Source organism: Chelonoidis abingdonii, chromosome 11 (assembly GCF_003597395.2).
Source record: "Chelonoidis abingdonii isolate Lonesome George chromosome 11, CheloAbing_2.0, whole genome shotgun sequence".
Taxonomy (NCBI): domain Eukaryota; kingdom Metazoa; phylum Chordata; order Testudines; family Testudinidae; genus Chelonoidis; species Chelonoidis abingdonii.
Window position 1 is genome coordinate 11507115 of NC_133779.1, and position 12110 is coordinate 11519224.

A 12110-nucleotide genomic window follows, 5' to 3' on the forward strand; every position below is an offset into this window, starting at 1 on the left:
ATGGGCTGGTCAGTGGGGGGGTGCAGGCTGTCTGTGCTGGGGAGCAGGGAGCTGGTGTATGGAGAGTGGGTGCAGGGCCTGTCTGTGCTGGGTCATGGAGCTGGGTTATGGGCTGGTCAGTGGGTGGGTGGGGCCTGTCTGTGCTGGGCAGGGAGCTGGGTTATGGGGCTGGTCAGTGGGTGGGTGCAGGGCCTGGCTGTGCTGGGGGCAGGGAGAGTGGGTGCAGGGCCTGTCTGTGTGGGGCAGGGAGAGTGGGTGCAGGCCTGTCTCTGCTGCGGGGGCAGGAGGTGGGTGCAGGGCCTGTCTTGCTGGGCAGGAGAGTGGGTGCAGGGCCTGTCTGTGCTGGGGGCAGGGAGAGTGGTGCAGGGCTGTCTGTGCTGGGCAGGGGCGGGAGGTGCGTGCAGGGCCTGTCTGTGCTGGGGGCAGGAGCTGGGTATGGAGGTGGGTGCAGGGCCTGTCTGTGCTGGGCAGGAGCTGGGATTATGCGAGGGGTGGTGCAGGGCCTGTCTGTGCTGGGTCATGGGAGCTGGTTATGGCTGGTCGTGGGTGGGCGGGCTGTCTGTGCTGTTATGGCGAGGCGTGGGGGGGGCAGCCTGTCTGTGCTGGGGATGGGGGCTGGTATGGGGGGCAGTGGGGTGGGGCTGGCCTGTCTGTGCCGGGGGCAGGGAGCGGCTGAGTTATGGAGGGGGCAGGGCGTGGTCTGTGCCGGGGGCAGGGAGTGGGTTAGGAGGGTGGGGCAGGGCCTGTCTGTGCTGGGGGAGGGGAGCTGGGTTATGCGCGGGTGGGTCAGGGCCTGTCTGTGCTGGGGGCAGGGAGCTGGGTATGGAGGGTGGGGGCAGGGGCCTGTCTGTGCTGGGGGATGGGGAGCTGGGTTATGGGGGAGGCAGCGGGGTGGGGGCTGGGCCTGTCTGTGCCGGGGGCCAGGGAGCTGGGTTATGGAGGGTGAGGGCAGGGCCTGTCTGTGCTGGGTCATGGGGAGCTGGGTTATGGGACTGGTCAGTGGGGTGGGGGCTGGGCCTGCCTGTGCTGGGTTATGGGGAGCTGGGTTATGGGGGGGGGGGCAGGGCCTGTCTGTGCTGGAGGGCAGGGAGCAGAGGTTATGGCTCGGTGGGTGTTTGGGTGAATCATGACTAGGTCTCTCTTTTTTCCCTCTGTTTGTTGTGGTTCTGACTCTCCCATCACACATTAACATCCTGATCAATTGTTTTGCTGCAGCCCCCCCAGGAGCCTGGGTGCGTCCAGCGGGATGGAGAGAGAGATGCAAGTTGGAGAACTAGAGCGCAGGCCCCAGCAGGGATAGGCTGGTCCCTGAAGACAGATCAGCAGCTCCTGGGTCTCCACATCCAGGCTCCATGAGATAATATGGAAACGGCAGAGCCAACGGGCCCAAAAGCAGGGAATGAGCTGGCGAGAGACGGGAAGGAGCCAGTCCTGGGACCAACCATCTCAGTAAGTCCTCGATGGTCCCGCACAGGATGGCGACAGCTAAGGACTGAGCAGTGTGACAGGATGTCCCAGTACTGGAAAGATCAACTTCAGGAGGAGCTACAGAGCCTACGGACACCTGCTGAAGTTGTGCCGACATCAGTCCCTGCATCAAAAAACCCTCCACTGCTGGATTTGACCCCAGAGGAGGATATTGAGACCTATCTGGCTTCCTTCGAGCAAGTGGCTGAAGCCTGCCAGTGGCCCAGAGGAGAGTGGGTGACCCGCCTTGTGCCAACCCTCAACGGAAAAGCTCGGCAGGCCATTAGCAACCTGGATGCCAGAGATGCTGGAGATTATGGGAAGGTGAAGGCAGCTGTCCTGCGAGGGTGTGACATTGGCATGGAGACACAGCGCCAGCGCTTCAGGCAGTTCCGTTACCAGGAGGCCGAGGGGCCCCGGGCAGTTTTCTGCCGACTCTGGGAACTCTCCCATCGATGGCTGAAGCCGGAGATCCACACCAAGGAGCAGATCATGGAGCTGCTGATCCTGGAGCAGTTCCTGACCATCCTGCCAGAAGAAATCCAAAGCTGGGTTTCTGAACATTGCCCAGAGACGTGTGCCCAGGCAGTGTCCCTGGCTGAGGATTTCCAGGTAGGACTGCAACAGGCGGGGATATGAGAGCAGCAGGTATGAGCAGTTGTGGGGGAATGTCCAGGGGGCTCCATTGGGCTCAGTACTGGGGTTGGGACTGTTTGGGGCTCAGGGTTCAGCTGAGTCCCCAGTCACAGGGATTTTCACAGCTCCCTGCTCTGCACACCCTGCCATACTCTCTGGGTATAAAAGTCACTGCCTCCCTTATGCAGAGTCATGCAGGACTCTTGGGCAATAATTTCACTAGTACCTGCAGCTGCTGGGAGAGTGCAGTGACATCTCCCAACATCTGAATTGATTGGGAGCCTCATTAACTGACTGGGGCTCCGTGTGAATCTAGCGTTTGCTGTTAGGAGGCAATGCAGTATGGCTTGATCCTAGAGACCCAGCCCTGAGCATCCTCTGTGTGTCACATGCAGCCATCATGTCCATGGGGTAGGAGTGTCTCCTGAGCTGCCTCACCTCACAGGACGTGAGTGGTGTAGTAGCTGCAGGTACTAGTGAAATTGCCGAAGGGTCCTGCGTGACAAGGCATGGCTTCTTTCCTTCAGCTCCTCCCAGAGATGGCATCCTGGGGAGCCTGCGTCTCCCTAGGTTCAAGCTCCTCCCAGGCTCATACTGCACAGCCTCAGCCTCCCATTCCTGTTACCTCTCCCAGTAGGTACAGGACCTGCTGGCCAAAGCAGCTTCTGTCTGAGGAGAGGGTGTGCTTTGCCACAGGCACTATTCAGATATGATTCCCCCCTCACGCCCAGCCCCTGGCTGCCCGGTGACCCATGTGGTTGGTTCCCAGGTCACAGTGCGTGTGAAGGTTGAGGATGTGACCCCAGAGGAGATGGATGCCCCTGAAGCATTATGGGAATCTCAGAGCACCCAGCTGGAGCAACCGCAGCTCCATCCCGCATGGGGATCCCCGAAGGAGGCAGCACTGAGGAAGTGCGAGCTGCCAGGTGCCCCTGGAAAGGAGCCCCGAGTTGGACAAGAAACGGGTAACAAGCTTGTGAAGGGGCCTGGGTCAGATCTTCCTGGGAGCACTGAGGGGACAATGGGGAAGGCAGTCCCTTGGGCTGAGTGTGTGTGGGGACAACAGGGAAGTGGCTGGCTCAGACCCTTGAGGGCTCCCCAGCAGGATTGGAGAACATGGGAGACTGGGGGTGGGGTGGGGTTAGGGTGGCCAGTGGGTGTCTCCTAGAGGACAAGTGGCCCAGGTAGTGGGGATGGGACTGTGGGAGCTGGGTGGCCCTGTAGCCAGCGCAGATGTGAACCCTTCTTGTGTGGGTCCTGTTCTGTGGTGTTATCCAGCAGGAGCTGTCTCCTCAAGGTCCATGTCATTCAAGGTTTCCCATGCATCCTGGCCAGCTCTGGTGGAAACCCCTTCCCTCACCCATCGATGGACTGAGCGCTCAGTTGGGAGTCTGAGGCAGGATGGACCCTTCCTCTCCTCTGGGTAGTGAGTTAGGGGGATGGGGGAGTGTCTTACTTTCTCCTGGTTCTGGCCTGCTGAGTGAGAATGAGGAGTATTTCTGCAGGAAGTGCCTGCAGGAAGCTCCAGGGATGTTATCGTGGAAGCCCAAAAGGAACATGACGCAAGCCCGGCACTAGACTGGAAATCCCCCACAGCTGTAATCTGTCATTGGGGCACCCCTCTCCCCCACCCCGAGTAGCAATGGTGGGAGCTGTAGCACAGGGAAGGCTCACATATGTTTCCCACCATGTGACCCAGCTGCGGGGCTCTGTGCAGAAGCTGTGTAAGTAGAATATTCTTGCCAGGGATGTTATAACCAACAAGTGGGTTCTCCCTGGCTTAGCCAGTCCTAGGCTTGTACCCTGCTCAGCCCCTGTAGCAGTGCCTGCAGCTGCAATGCGTTTTCAGGAAGAGCACAATGGGTTGCGTCCCCTGGTGTCCAGGATGAATATCCTGCCTCACTGGTTCTAACACAGGAACCTCTCATGATTCGTTTCCTTGTTTTGATGGTGGCTTTTAAGGAGTATCCTTTCCCCGCCCCTTGCCTAACTCCTCCTCCAGGTTGGGTAGCCCTTGCCAGCCTGAGACCTTTTAGCTGGTGTTAAATAGCCCCTCACCTGTGACCACCATCCCTGACCCTTCTCCGGCAAGTCCCTCTGCTCTGGGATTGTCATGGTTAACACGTGCCCCTCTGCCAGTCACAGCTTTACCATCACTTACAAGGTAGGATGGACCCAGCACTAATTATGCCCGGGGTATGTGCAGTGCCAGCCAGAGCCTGAGTGGCCAAGGTGCTGCCAGCAAAGTAGGTGATGGCTCTGGGCCCTGGGGTTGGCAGCTTTTCCCCAAGTGTTTTACATTTTCCCCAGTCACAGCCCATCATTCTTTGGCTTTACATCCCCTCCTCTTCCAGTCCAGGGGTGCTGGTCTGCCAGCTTTACTGCTGCTCGCCTACGTGGGTGGTAGATTCTCCTTTCCTGACACTGGACCCTACGGTCTCAGCATGCGCAGGTGGTGGTTCTCCAGCTGCTTCCTTGTGTCATTTACCTGGCTGTATCCAGCGCCTGCACAGTCACTTCAGTCTATTGTCAGTCTCATACAGACTTTCTCCAGGTGGTGGATCGGGGCCTCACACCCAGCATACAGGACCAGGATGGCTTCTTCACTAGCCTGATCAGAGCCAGTCTGTCTGTCATACCTGGCAGCGTAAGCCTCTAGTGCATTAGCGGTGATGGGTGAGCTGGTTGGCATGGCGATTCTTCCTGTGCCCTCTACTCTGGCTCAGATCACTCTGTGTCCTTTCCCTCTGGGATATTGGGATCTCTGGCAATGGCAGGAACTGGGGCCTGTCTCCTCTCAGCTCAGGAATAAATCTGAGAGCATTGGCATAGTCGATGGTGTAGTGAGAGACTGCCTGGAGATGGAACCCACCACTGCAGAGGGCAGCCTGGGAACCCTCATCTTAGCAAGCCACTCACCCAACCCCAGCTCACTGCAATGTAACACAGTCGCAGTTCATGTCTCCTGGACGGGTTAAGCAGGAGATGGGAGTAGCACCCCCTACTATCTTCAGTAGAGCTACTCAATGTTTCTTTAACAAACTTTTTTTTAATTTTTGGTGTACAAGTGGACATTTTTCGAAAGCAAACTTTTTGCAAATAATTGCTGACACTAATGACATTTTTCACAAAATTATTCATCTTGGTTTTTAAATAAAATATTGCATCTAAATATTTTGTTCACATAAAGCGAACCATTTCGATAAATGAAAAATAAAAAAAAATTGTGAAAGTAGACAATGGGTCTATTTCCAAACACCACTTTGAAACCTCATTGTGTCCATTTGTTTTTTATCTGGCTCTAACCTGTAAGTGGATTTCTGTAGGGAACATCCTTGTCACCTAAACAGCAGGTACGTTGAGTGGGGCAAAGGAACCAAAGAGAGAGAGCGATCAATTAGCAAAAGAACAAATGAGTTGGGTCCTGAATGAGAAGGGGATACTGCAGTGAGGGAGAAAAAGGTCTATGGTGGGGTAGGCGAACTTTTTGGCCTTAGGGCCACATCTGGGTGGGGAAAATTTCATGCAGAGTCACGAATGTAGGGCTGGGGCAGGGGGTTGGTGTGCGGAGGGAGTGTGGGGGGTAGGAGGGGGTGCAGTGTGCAGGAAGGGGCCCAGGGCAGGGAGTTGGAGTGCAGGAGGGGGTGCGGAGTGCAGAAGGGGGCTCAAGGCAGGGGGTTGGGGTGCGAGGTTCAGGAGGGGGCTCAGGGCAGGATGAGCGGTGCCTGCAGGCGAGGGCAGCGCAAGGAGCTCTCTGCCCCCCCACCCCAGGGCCACAGGAACATGGTGCCAGCTACTTCCAAGAGTGGCCGGGGCTTGCAGCACCACAGATCCAGCCCACAGGCTGTAGTTTGCCCACCCCTGGTCTATGGTCAGGAGAAGAGGAAAGAGAGAGGGGGATCCTGGAGGGGAATTGAGGGGCTGGAGCACAGGGAAAGGGAAATGTTGGGAGTTGAGGAAAAGCTATTGTGGGCCCTGGGAAAAGAAGAAGGAGAAAGGGATGTGAGGCTTCCTGCTTGTGCCCCTCCACAGCCCTCTCTTTCTGCATGGCTGACTGGCTCTTCTTGGGGGTCTCTCTGGTGGAAGGATGTGAGGAGCCTCAGCCACTTCCTCTTGGAAATACGAGAGATGAAATAATCTCTGGATTCTCTCTTCCATCCAGCAGGTGCCAGGATCCTGAGCAGGACTGAGGAGCAGCCTCACAACGAAGGGCCTGAAAACCTGCAGCCCCCCAGCATATCACAGCAGGATTCAGGAGAGAGCATTAACCACAGACCTGAGCAGGAAAGAGCCTGCAAGAGGCAGAAGAGGAGCCCAGTGGGGAATGAGCCAGATCCCCTAGGGGAATGTGAGAGTGGATTCAGGAGACTAATCCAGCCTCCTGCATCGGGGAGACCTCGGACCTCAGGGGACCTTCACCATCAGAACAGCATTCACAGGACAGAGAAGCCCCATAAATGTCGAGATTGTGGGGAAAGGTTCTGGGAGAAGCAGGCGCTCACAGCCCATGGGAGAGTCCATGAGAAGGACAGACCATATCCCTGTCCTGAATGTGGAAAGAGTTTCAACAGACTGACTCATCTCAAAACCCACCAGAGAACCCATACGGGAGAGAAACCCTATTTCTGTGCCGAATGTGGGAAGAACTTCGGCCACCTCTCCACACTCATTACACACCAGAGGCTGCACACAGGGGAAAGACCCTACTCCTGTGATGAGTGTGGGAAAACTTTCACGAACCCCTCGGACCTCAACAAGCACCAGCGCTCCCACACGGGTGAGCGGCCCTACCCCTGCGCCGAGTGCGGAAAGCGCTTCAGCCAGCTCTCCAACCTGACAATGCACCAGAGGACTCATACACAGGAGAAGCCCTACCCCTGTGCCGAATGTGGGAAGAGCTTCAAGTATCTGGCTTACCTCGCCATTCACGAGCGCTCCCACACAGGGGAACGGCCCTTCCCCTGCACCGAGTGCGGGAAGAGCTTCAGTAACAAATCCTCTTTGGCCCGCCACCTGAGAATCCACTCCAGAGCCGCAGCCATGGACAAGTGAGACCCTCCCAACAGAGAGCTCCGCTCTGATCATGTGTGTTTAAGAATGTGAAGCAGGGCCTGAGAGAAGCTAGCCCCATGCCCACTAACAGAACCATCCCCGTCATGGACACCAGGGGGTGTGAATTGGGGCTTTACCTTAGTCCTCTGAGGTGTCCCGATTCCGGAACTGCCCCAGCAGTGATTTGCTCCTTCCTGCTTGAACTAGTGAGGAGAGGGCCACTCTAGGGGCTTGTCTTTGCTGTAAATTAACTTCTTGTAACTCAAGTATTGTCCCTCACTCAAGTCCCATCCACATACAGTACCTTTAAGTGGGTGCAGTGGTGCTGTGACCCCAAGTTGGCCAGCCCAAGGAGGGAGCATAGGCTAAAACTGGAGCACAACTCATCAGCTGCTAATGCAGCCTCTCTATAGTGTGGCTCCAGGCTTGTGTCACTTGCATGTTGCTAGTTCTCCAGTGCCTAGCCCACGAGTCTCCTAGTGTGCCCAAAAAGGACAGAAGTTCTCCCCCTACTCACTGGGAAATGTGTGTGCGCAGAAGCCATAACGCTGTACTTGTACCTAGCGCTGTACTATGTTGGCACAGCAGTGTGGCTGTTCTCATCTGAGCTCAGCTCACTCGAGAGCACTCACTGGAGCACAGATAACTCAAGTTAACTCTGTAATGAAGGCAGACTCAGCAACGCTGGCAGGCCTCAGTCCCAGCGGTACCAGGAACAGCACCTCCAGGGGAAGGCATTAGGCCAGCTCTACCTCCTGCCCCACTGCCAACCAGTTCTGCCTCAATGGCCCCGCACGGCCACCTTCTTCCATGCTCTGCCCTACTTGGAGGCACCCACCCTCACCAGCGCTTCAGAGCCCTCTATCATCTCTCCTCAGCAGCTGCGTGTAACTGGGGCCCAAATCTGCTGCATTGACTCTCTGCCTCCCACTCACCTGACTGGCTCTTCCAGCTGACTCTTATCTCAGCCTAAGAATTTACTTTCTCTGTGTACTCTTCTGTATTTAGTCATCGCCCTCTGGTTTTCTGCTCCTGTCCTGTTACCTCTCTCTCTGTTTGCTGCCCTGTCTCTAGTGCATTGCATTGTCCAGACCACACCATTGCTTCCTGGCTCAGCTGCCCATCAGCACAACCACTGATTCAGTTTTATTGGTGTGACATTTTGATCAGACGACCCCAATCCTGCACTGAGCTCCACATGGGGAGATTCCTCTGGAGTGCTGCCTGGCTACTGGGGTCCCCAAGCGTAGCTCAGTGCAAGATTGGGGCCTTAGTTTTAAATCTTCTGATCTTCCCTACCTCATTGGTTGCCCTTCTGAATTGCTGGTATTTTTTATTTATTTCCTGCTGATTTGATTGTAATGTACTGAAGAGCACTCCTTGTCAATCAATCACAGCTCTGCACACTTAATTACCTCTCTTTCCCTGTTCCTTTTACTCAGTTAAACCCACTCTCTTGATTTGGCCTTTGTGTAGCTGCCCATTGCCATTCTCACTGTTTTCCCCTGGCTTCTTGCCCTGTTGAGTTCCAACTCACTGTGATGACGTTTTATCAGTCTCCCTGGTTGGGTTTAGTTTCTGGCTGAGAACAGGGAGAAGGGGTGGAAAGTGGGACCTGCGTGGTGGTGGCAGGTATGTAGTGCTCCTAGGAAAAGCTAAGGGGTTCGTCAGGACACTTGGTAACACATGTGATCCAAGGACAGCCCTTATATCTCCAGCTGCAACCCGGTGCCGCTCTGCTTTCCTCCCTGCAGCAAACCATGGGAATAAGTGGCCTAGCGATTCACAGGGGCAGTTTTACTGTTACAGCGTTTACGTTGGCAAGTGAAGAACACTTGCCATCCCCACACAAGTGCTTCATTTCCTTTTTGGGGAGGCAACATTCGGAGGAACCCAGTCCAAGATGTTGCTGGGGGAAGAAGCAGGGTAGCCGGAATTGATGCAGGCCCAGCATCTTTGCATCCACACTGAGTACCTGAGAGAGTTACTATCACTTGGGAGTAGCTGTCCTGCTGTTCCCATGTAGATGTTGTGAGACACTGTAGTTTTGGGCTCCATGAGCCAGCAAAGCAAAACCGGAGTTTAGACTTCAACCTCCACTGTGGATGGTGAGTCCTGTGTGTTGTGACTGGATGTCTGCTTCCCTGCAGCTCCAGAGGGGCTAAGGAGCACACAGCACATAGGCCTCATGCACAGATGGAAAATGAGGACCTGTAATTCATCAGTGTAGCTCCACTGGCAGAAGCAACAGTGGAAACTCTAGTGTAGGCAGGACTTTCATTGTTACCACTGTGTCATCAACCCCTAACCAGCAAGTGACTTATCTGTCTTTCCAAATACTGACTGAAGAAGCTCTGATGGAAGAAGGGGCTCTGAGAGCATCAGAGAAGATATGTAGCTTCTGCTGAGAAATTTCAGCTCCTACTATGACCTGCCCGTTTCTGGATGCACACCTTCTTCAACACTGCTCTCTCTGGGTCGCTACCTCTCCACGCTTCCTCTCTGGACACTTCCCTGTCAATAGTGGGTGATCCTGGCTTTTTTAACGGTTTAAAGGGCCTTGCAGATCTCTTCAAAACCGATTGACTACACCTCGGTCTCCTGGGTTTGGAAAGCTACTAACCCCAATAAATACAATATACGTAATAGTGTTTAGTAACCCTGCTATGTCTCTGCCCGAGGGAAAGCCTAACCCTGTAACAGCCCAGCCATGCTTCTCTTCCTGATCGCAATCTACCCCCTCTGTACACCTGCTCCCTGTCTCTTTCAGAGCCACCCAACAATCTTCACATTAAGCCCCCAAAAGCTCCAAACAAGCTGTCCAGAGTGGCCCTCCATGAGTCCCAGCTTCTATGTCTCTGGGCACCGAGTAGTCCATGTTCTTGGTGCCACAACATACCTCATCACAGAGTTTCACTTAACAGTTGTAACACCATCTCATATCTCACAATTTCACATTAACATAGTCCCTTCTCCACAACTCCAGTGAATATGGCGGGAGGAGAGAACGATCCAAGTGCAATGCCTTAAAGATATCCCCACAGTTTAGCATCAAACATGGGAAAGTTGCGTGGTCCAGTTCCTGCACTCCCACCACTGGAGCTCCTGAAGCCTCATAAGGGGAGGACACTGAGGCTATGTCTTCACTGACAAAAAAGGGGAGGTTTTAACACTAGGATAACAGGTGTATTGGCTCTCCTGCTGTACACACACACAGTGGAGTTACTGTGAGGTAAACCAGGCAAAGTCAACCATGGGCAGGGACATCATTCTGACCTCACCCAGCTGCCTTGTGAACACTATAAGCAGCTTGTCTCCATTTAAGATTTTACAACACGATAATTATCCCCAATTGTTATCTCGCTGTTTAAAAAAAGAGCACCACTGTAAAATACACAGTAAGCACAGGGCAACGCCTTGGGATTAGCCATGATAGGAAGAGGCATGCAGATAGATCTCATCCTCCGCCGAAAGGCATGTAAAGTTCACACTGCATAGAAAAATGATTGACTCTTAAGAAGTCCTGGCACAGCTCTAGGCAGGTGCTCAGATACTCCCTGGAGAGACTCTCTGTGAACCTAAGACTGGCCACACTGGATCAGACCAATGGTCCACCTGTCTTCCCATAGTAGCCAATGCCAAGTGCTTCAGAGGGAATGAGCAGAACAAGCAATCATTGAGTGATCCATCCCCTGTTGTCCACTCCCAGCTTCTGGCAGTCAGAGGCTAAGGACACCCAGATCATGGGATTGCATCCCTATCCGTCTTGGCTAATAGCCATTGATGGACCTGTCCTCCATGAGACCAACTATAAACTGAGTGACTGTCAGATGCTGGTTTCTGCCTTATCTGAGGAGCAAGGAAGAGGGTGTGAAGCCATCTCACTGGGACAATAGCTTTGCAAACAGATCAGAGGGTGAAACAGCAAGCTCAGCAGAGCAGCACATGGGTGCTCACCTGGCCCCCCAGGTACTGGCAGGAGTGGGAATGTAACACCAAAAGTTAGCAAGGGGACTCTGAGAAGATGGTAAAACTGGGGAAAACCTTGGAACACCAAGGGCTAGAGGCACCAGGTGCATTAATGTCACTATGTGCCTTGGCTGTTGTAGTGCCCAAACTTTAGATGGGGCTAGGTAGACCCTGGTCTTATATATCAGAAGGGACCTGACTCAGACTGATAAAGGCTTAAAGTTTTGCTGGTACCCTGGGTGCAGGTTACATGGGACGGGAGGGAAACCCTGTAACCACTACCATCAGGAAAAAGGAGAAAAAATATGTGCAGGTTCCTGTGTTAGAACCAGAGATGGGCTATTGGGCAAATGGGAGGTTCTAGGGGACAGCAGGGACCCAAGGCCTCAGCCCCAAAATTCCGCATCCAAACAGCAGTGGCAGTAGCTGGAGAAAAGATGGAAGGGACACCGCTGTGAGATGACCAGTGTATTCTGGAGACGACACCCTCTGCCTGGAAGATTCATGGGAAAAGGCCGGCTGGACCCCAGAATAATTCATTAGAGCATATGTTTGCAACAGACTATTAATAGTAATTACAGTTACCACAACCTCTCTGCTGGTGAGATTATCAGGCCTCAAGTGCCCCAACTCATTTCTCTACTGGACAGAAGAGAGGTCATCGCTTGTAGGGCCAATCCCAAACATTCAACAATCATGAGAGTGGCTGAAGATCATGAGATTTTTTTTTTTTAATCAGAATTTTCCTTCTGGGTTGTGAGTCTCCCACCCCTGAATAAGTCTGAATGTACCAGGATCAACATTTAACTGGAAGTGCACGAGCAATAATGTGCTAGTTCAAACAGGAATTAGTTCAGGGAAGTCCGATGGCCTGTGTTATGCGAGAGGTCAGACAAGAGGATCACAGTGGCTTCTGGCCTTATAATCAAAGACTCTATGAACCTCTGGGTCAGCATCTCCAAGGGGGACTCCCCAGGCCCCCTCCT

At 53.9% G+C, this 12110-nt stretch overlaps 1 protein-coding gene across 1 annotated transcript in view; it reads left to right on the forward strand.

Moving 5' to 3' along the window:
* The first annotated feature begins 1066 nt into the window (after nt 1-1066).
* Nucleotides 1067-12110, forward strand: part of LOC116819961 (uncharacterized) — a 39841-nt gene continuing 28797 nt past the window's right edge. Inside the window, 3 exon segments of the mRNA XM_075071255.1 lie at nt 1067-2079; nt 2873-3068; nt 6266-7152. Coding sequence (XP_074927356.1) covers nt 1363-2079; nt 2873-3068; nt 6266-7152 — 1800 coding nt within the window. The 5' untranslated portion in view covers nt 1067-1362.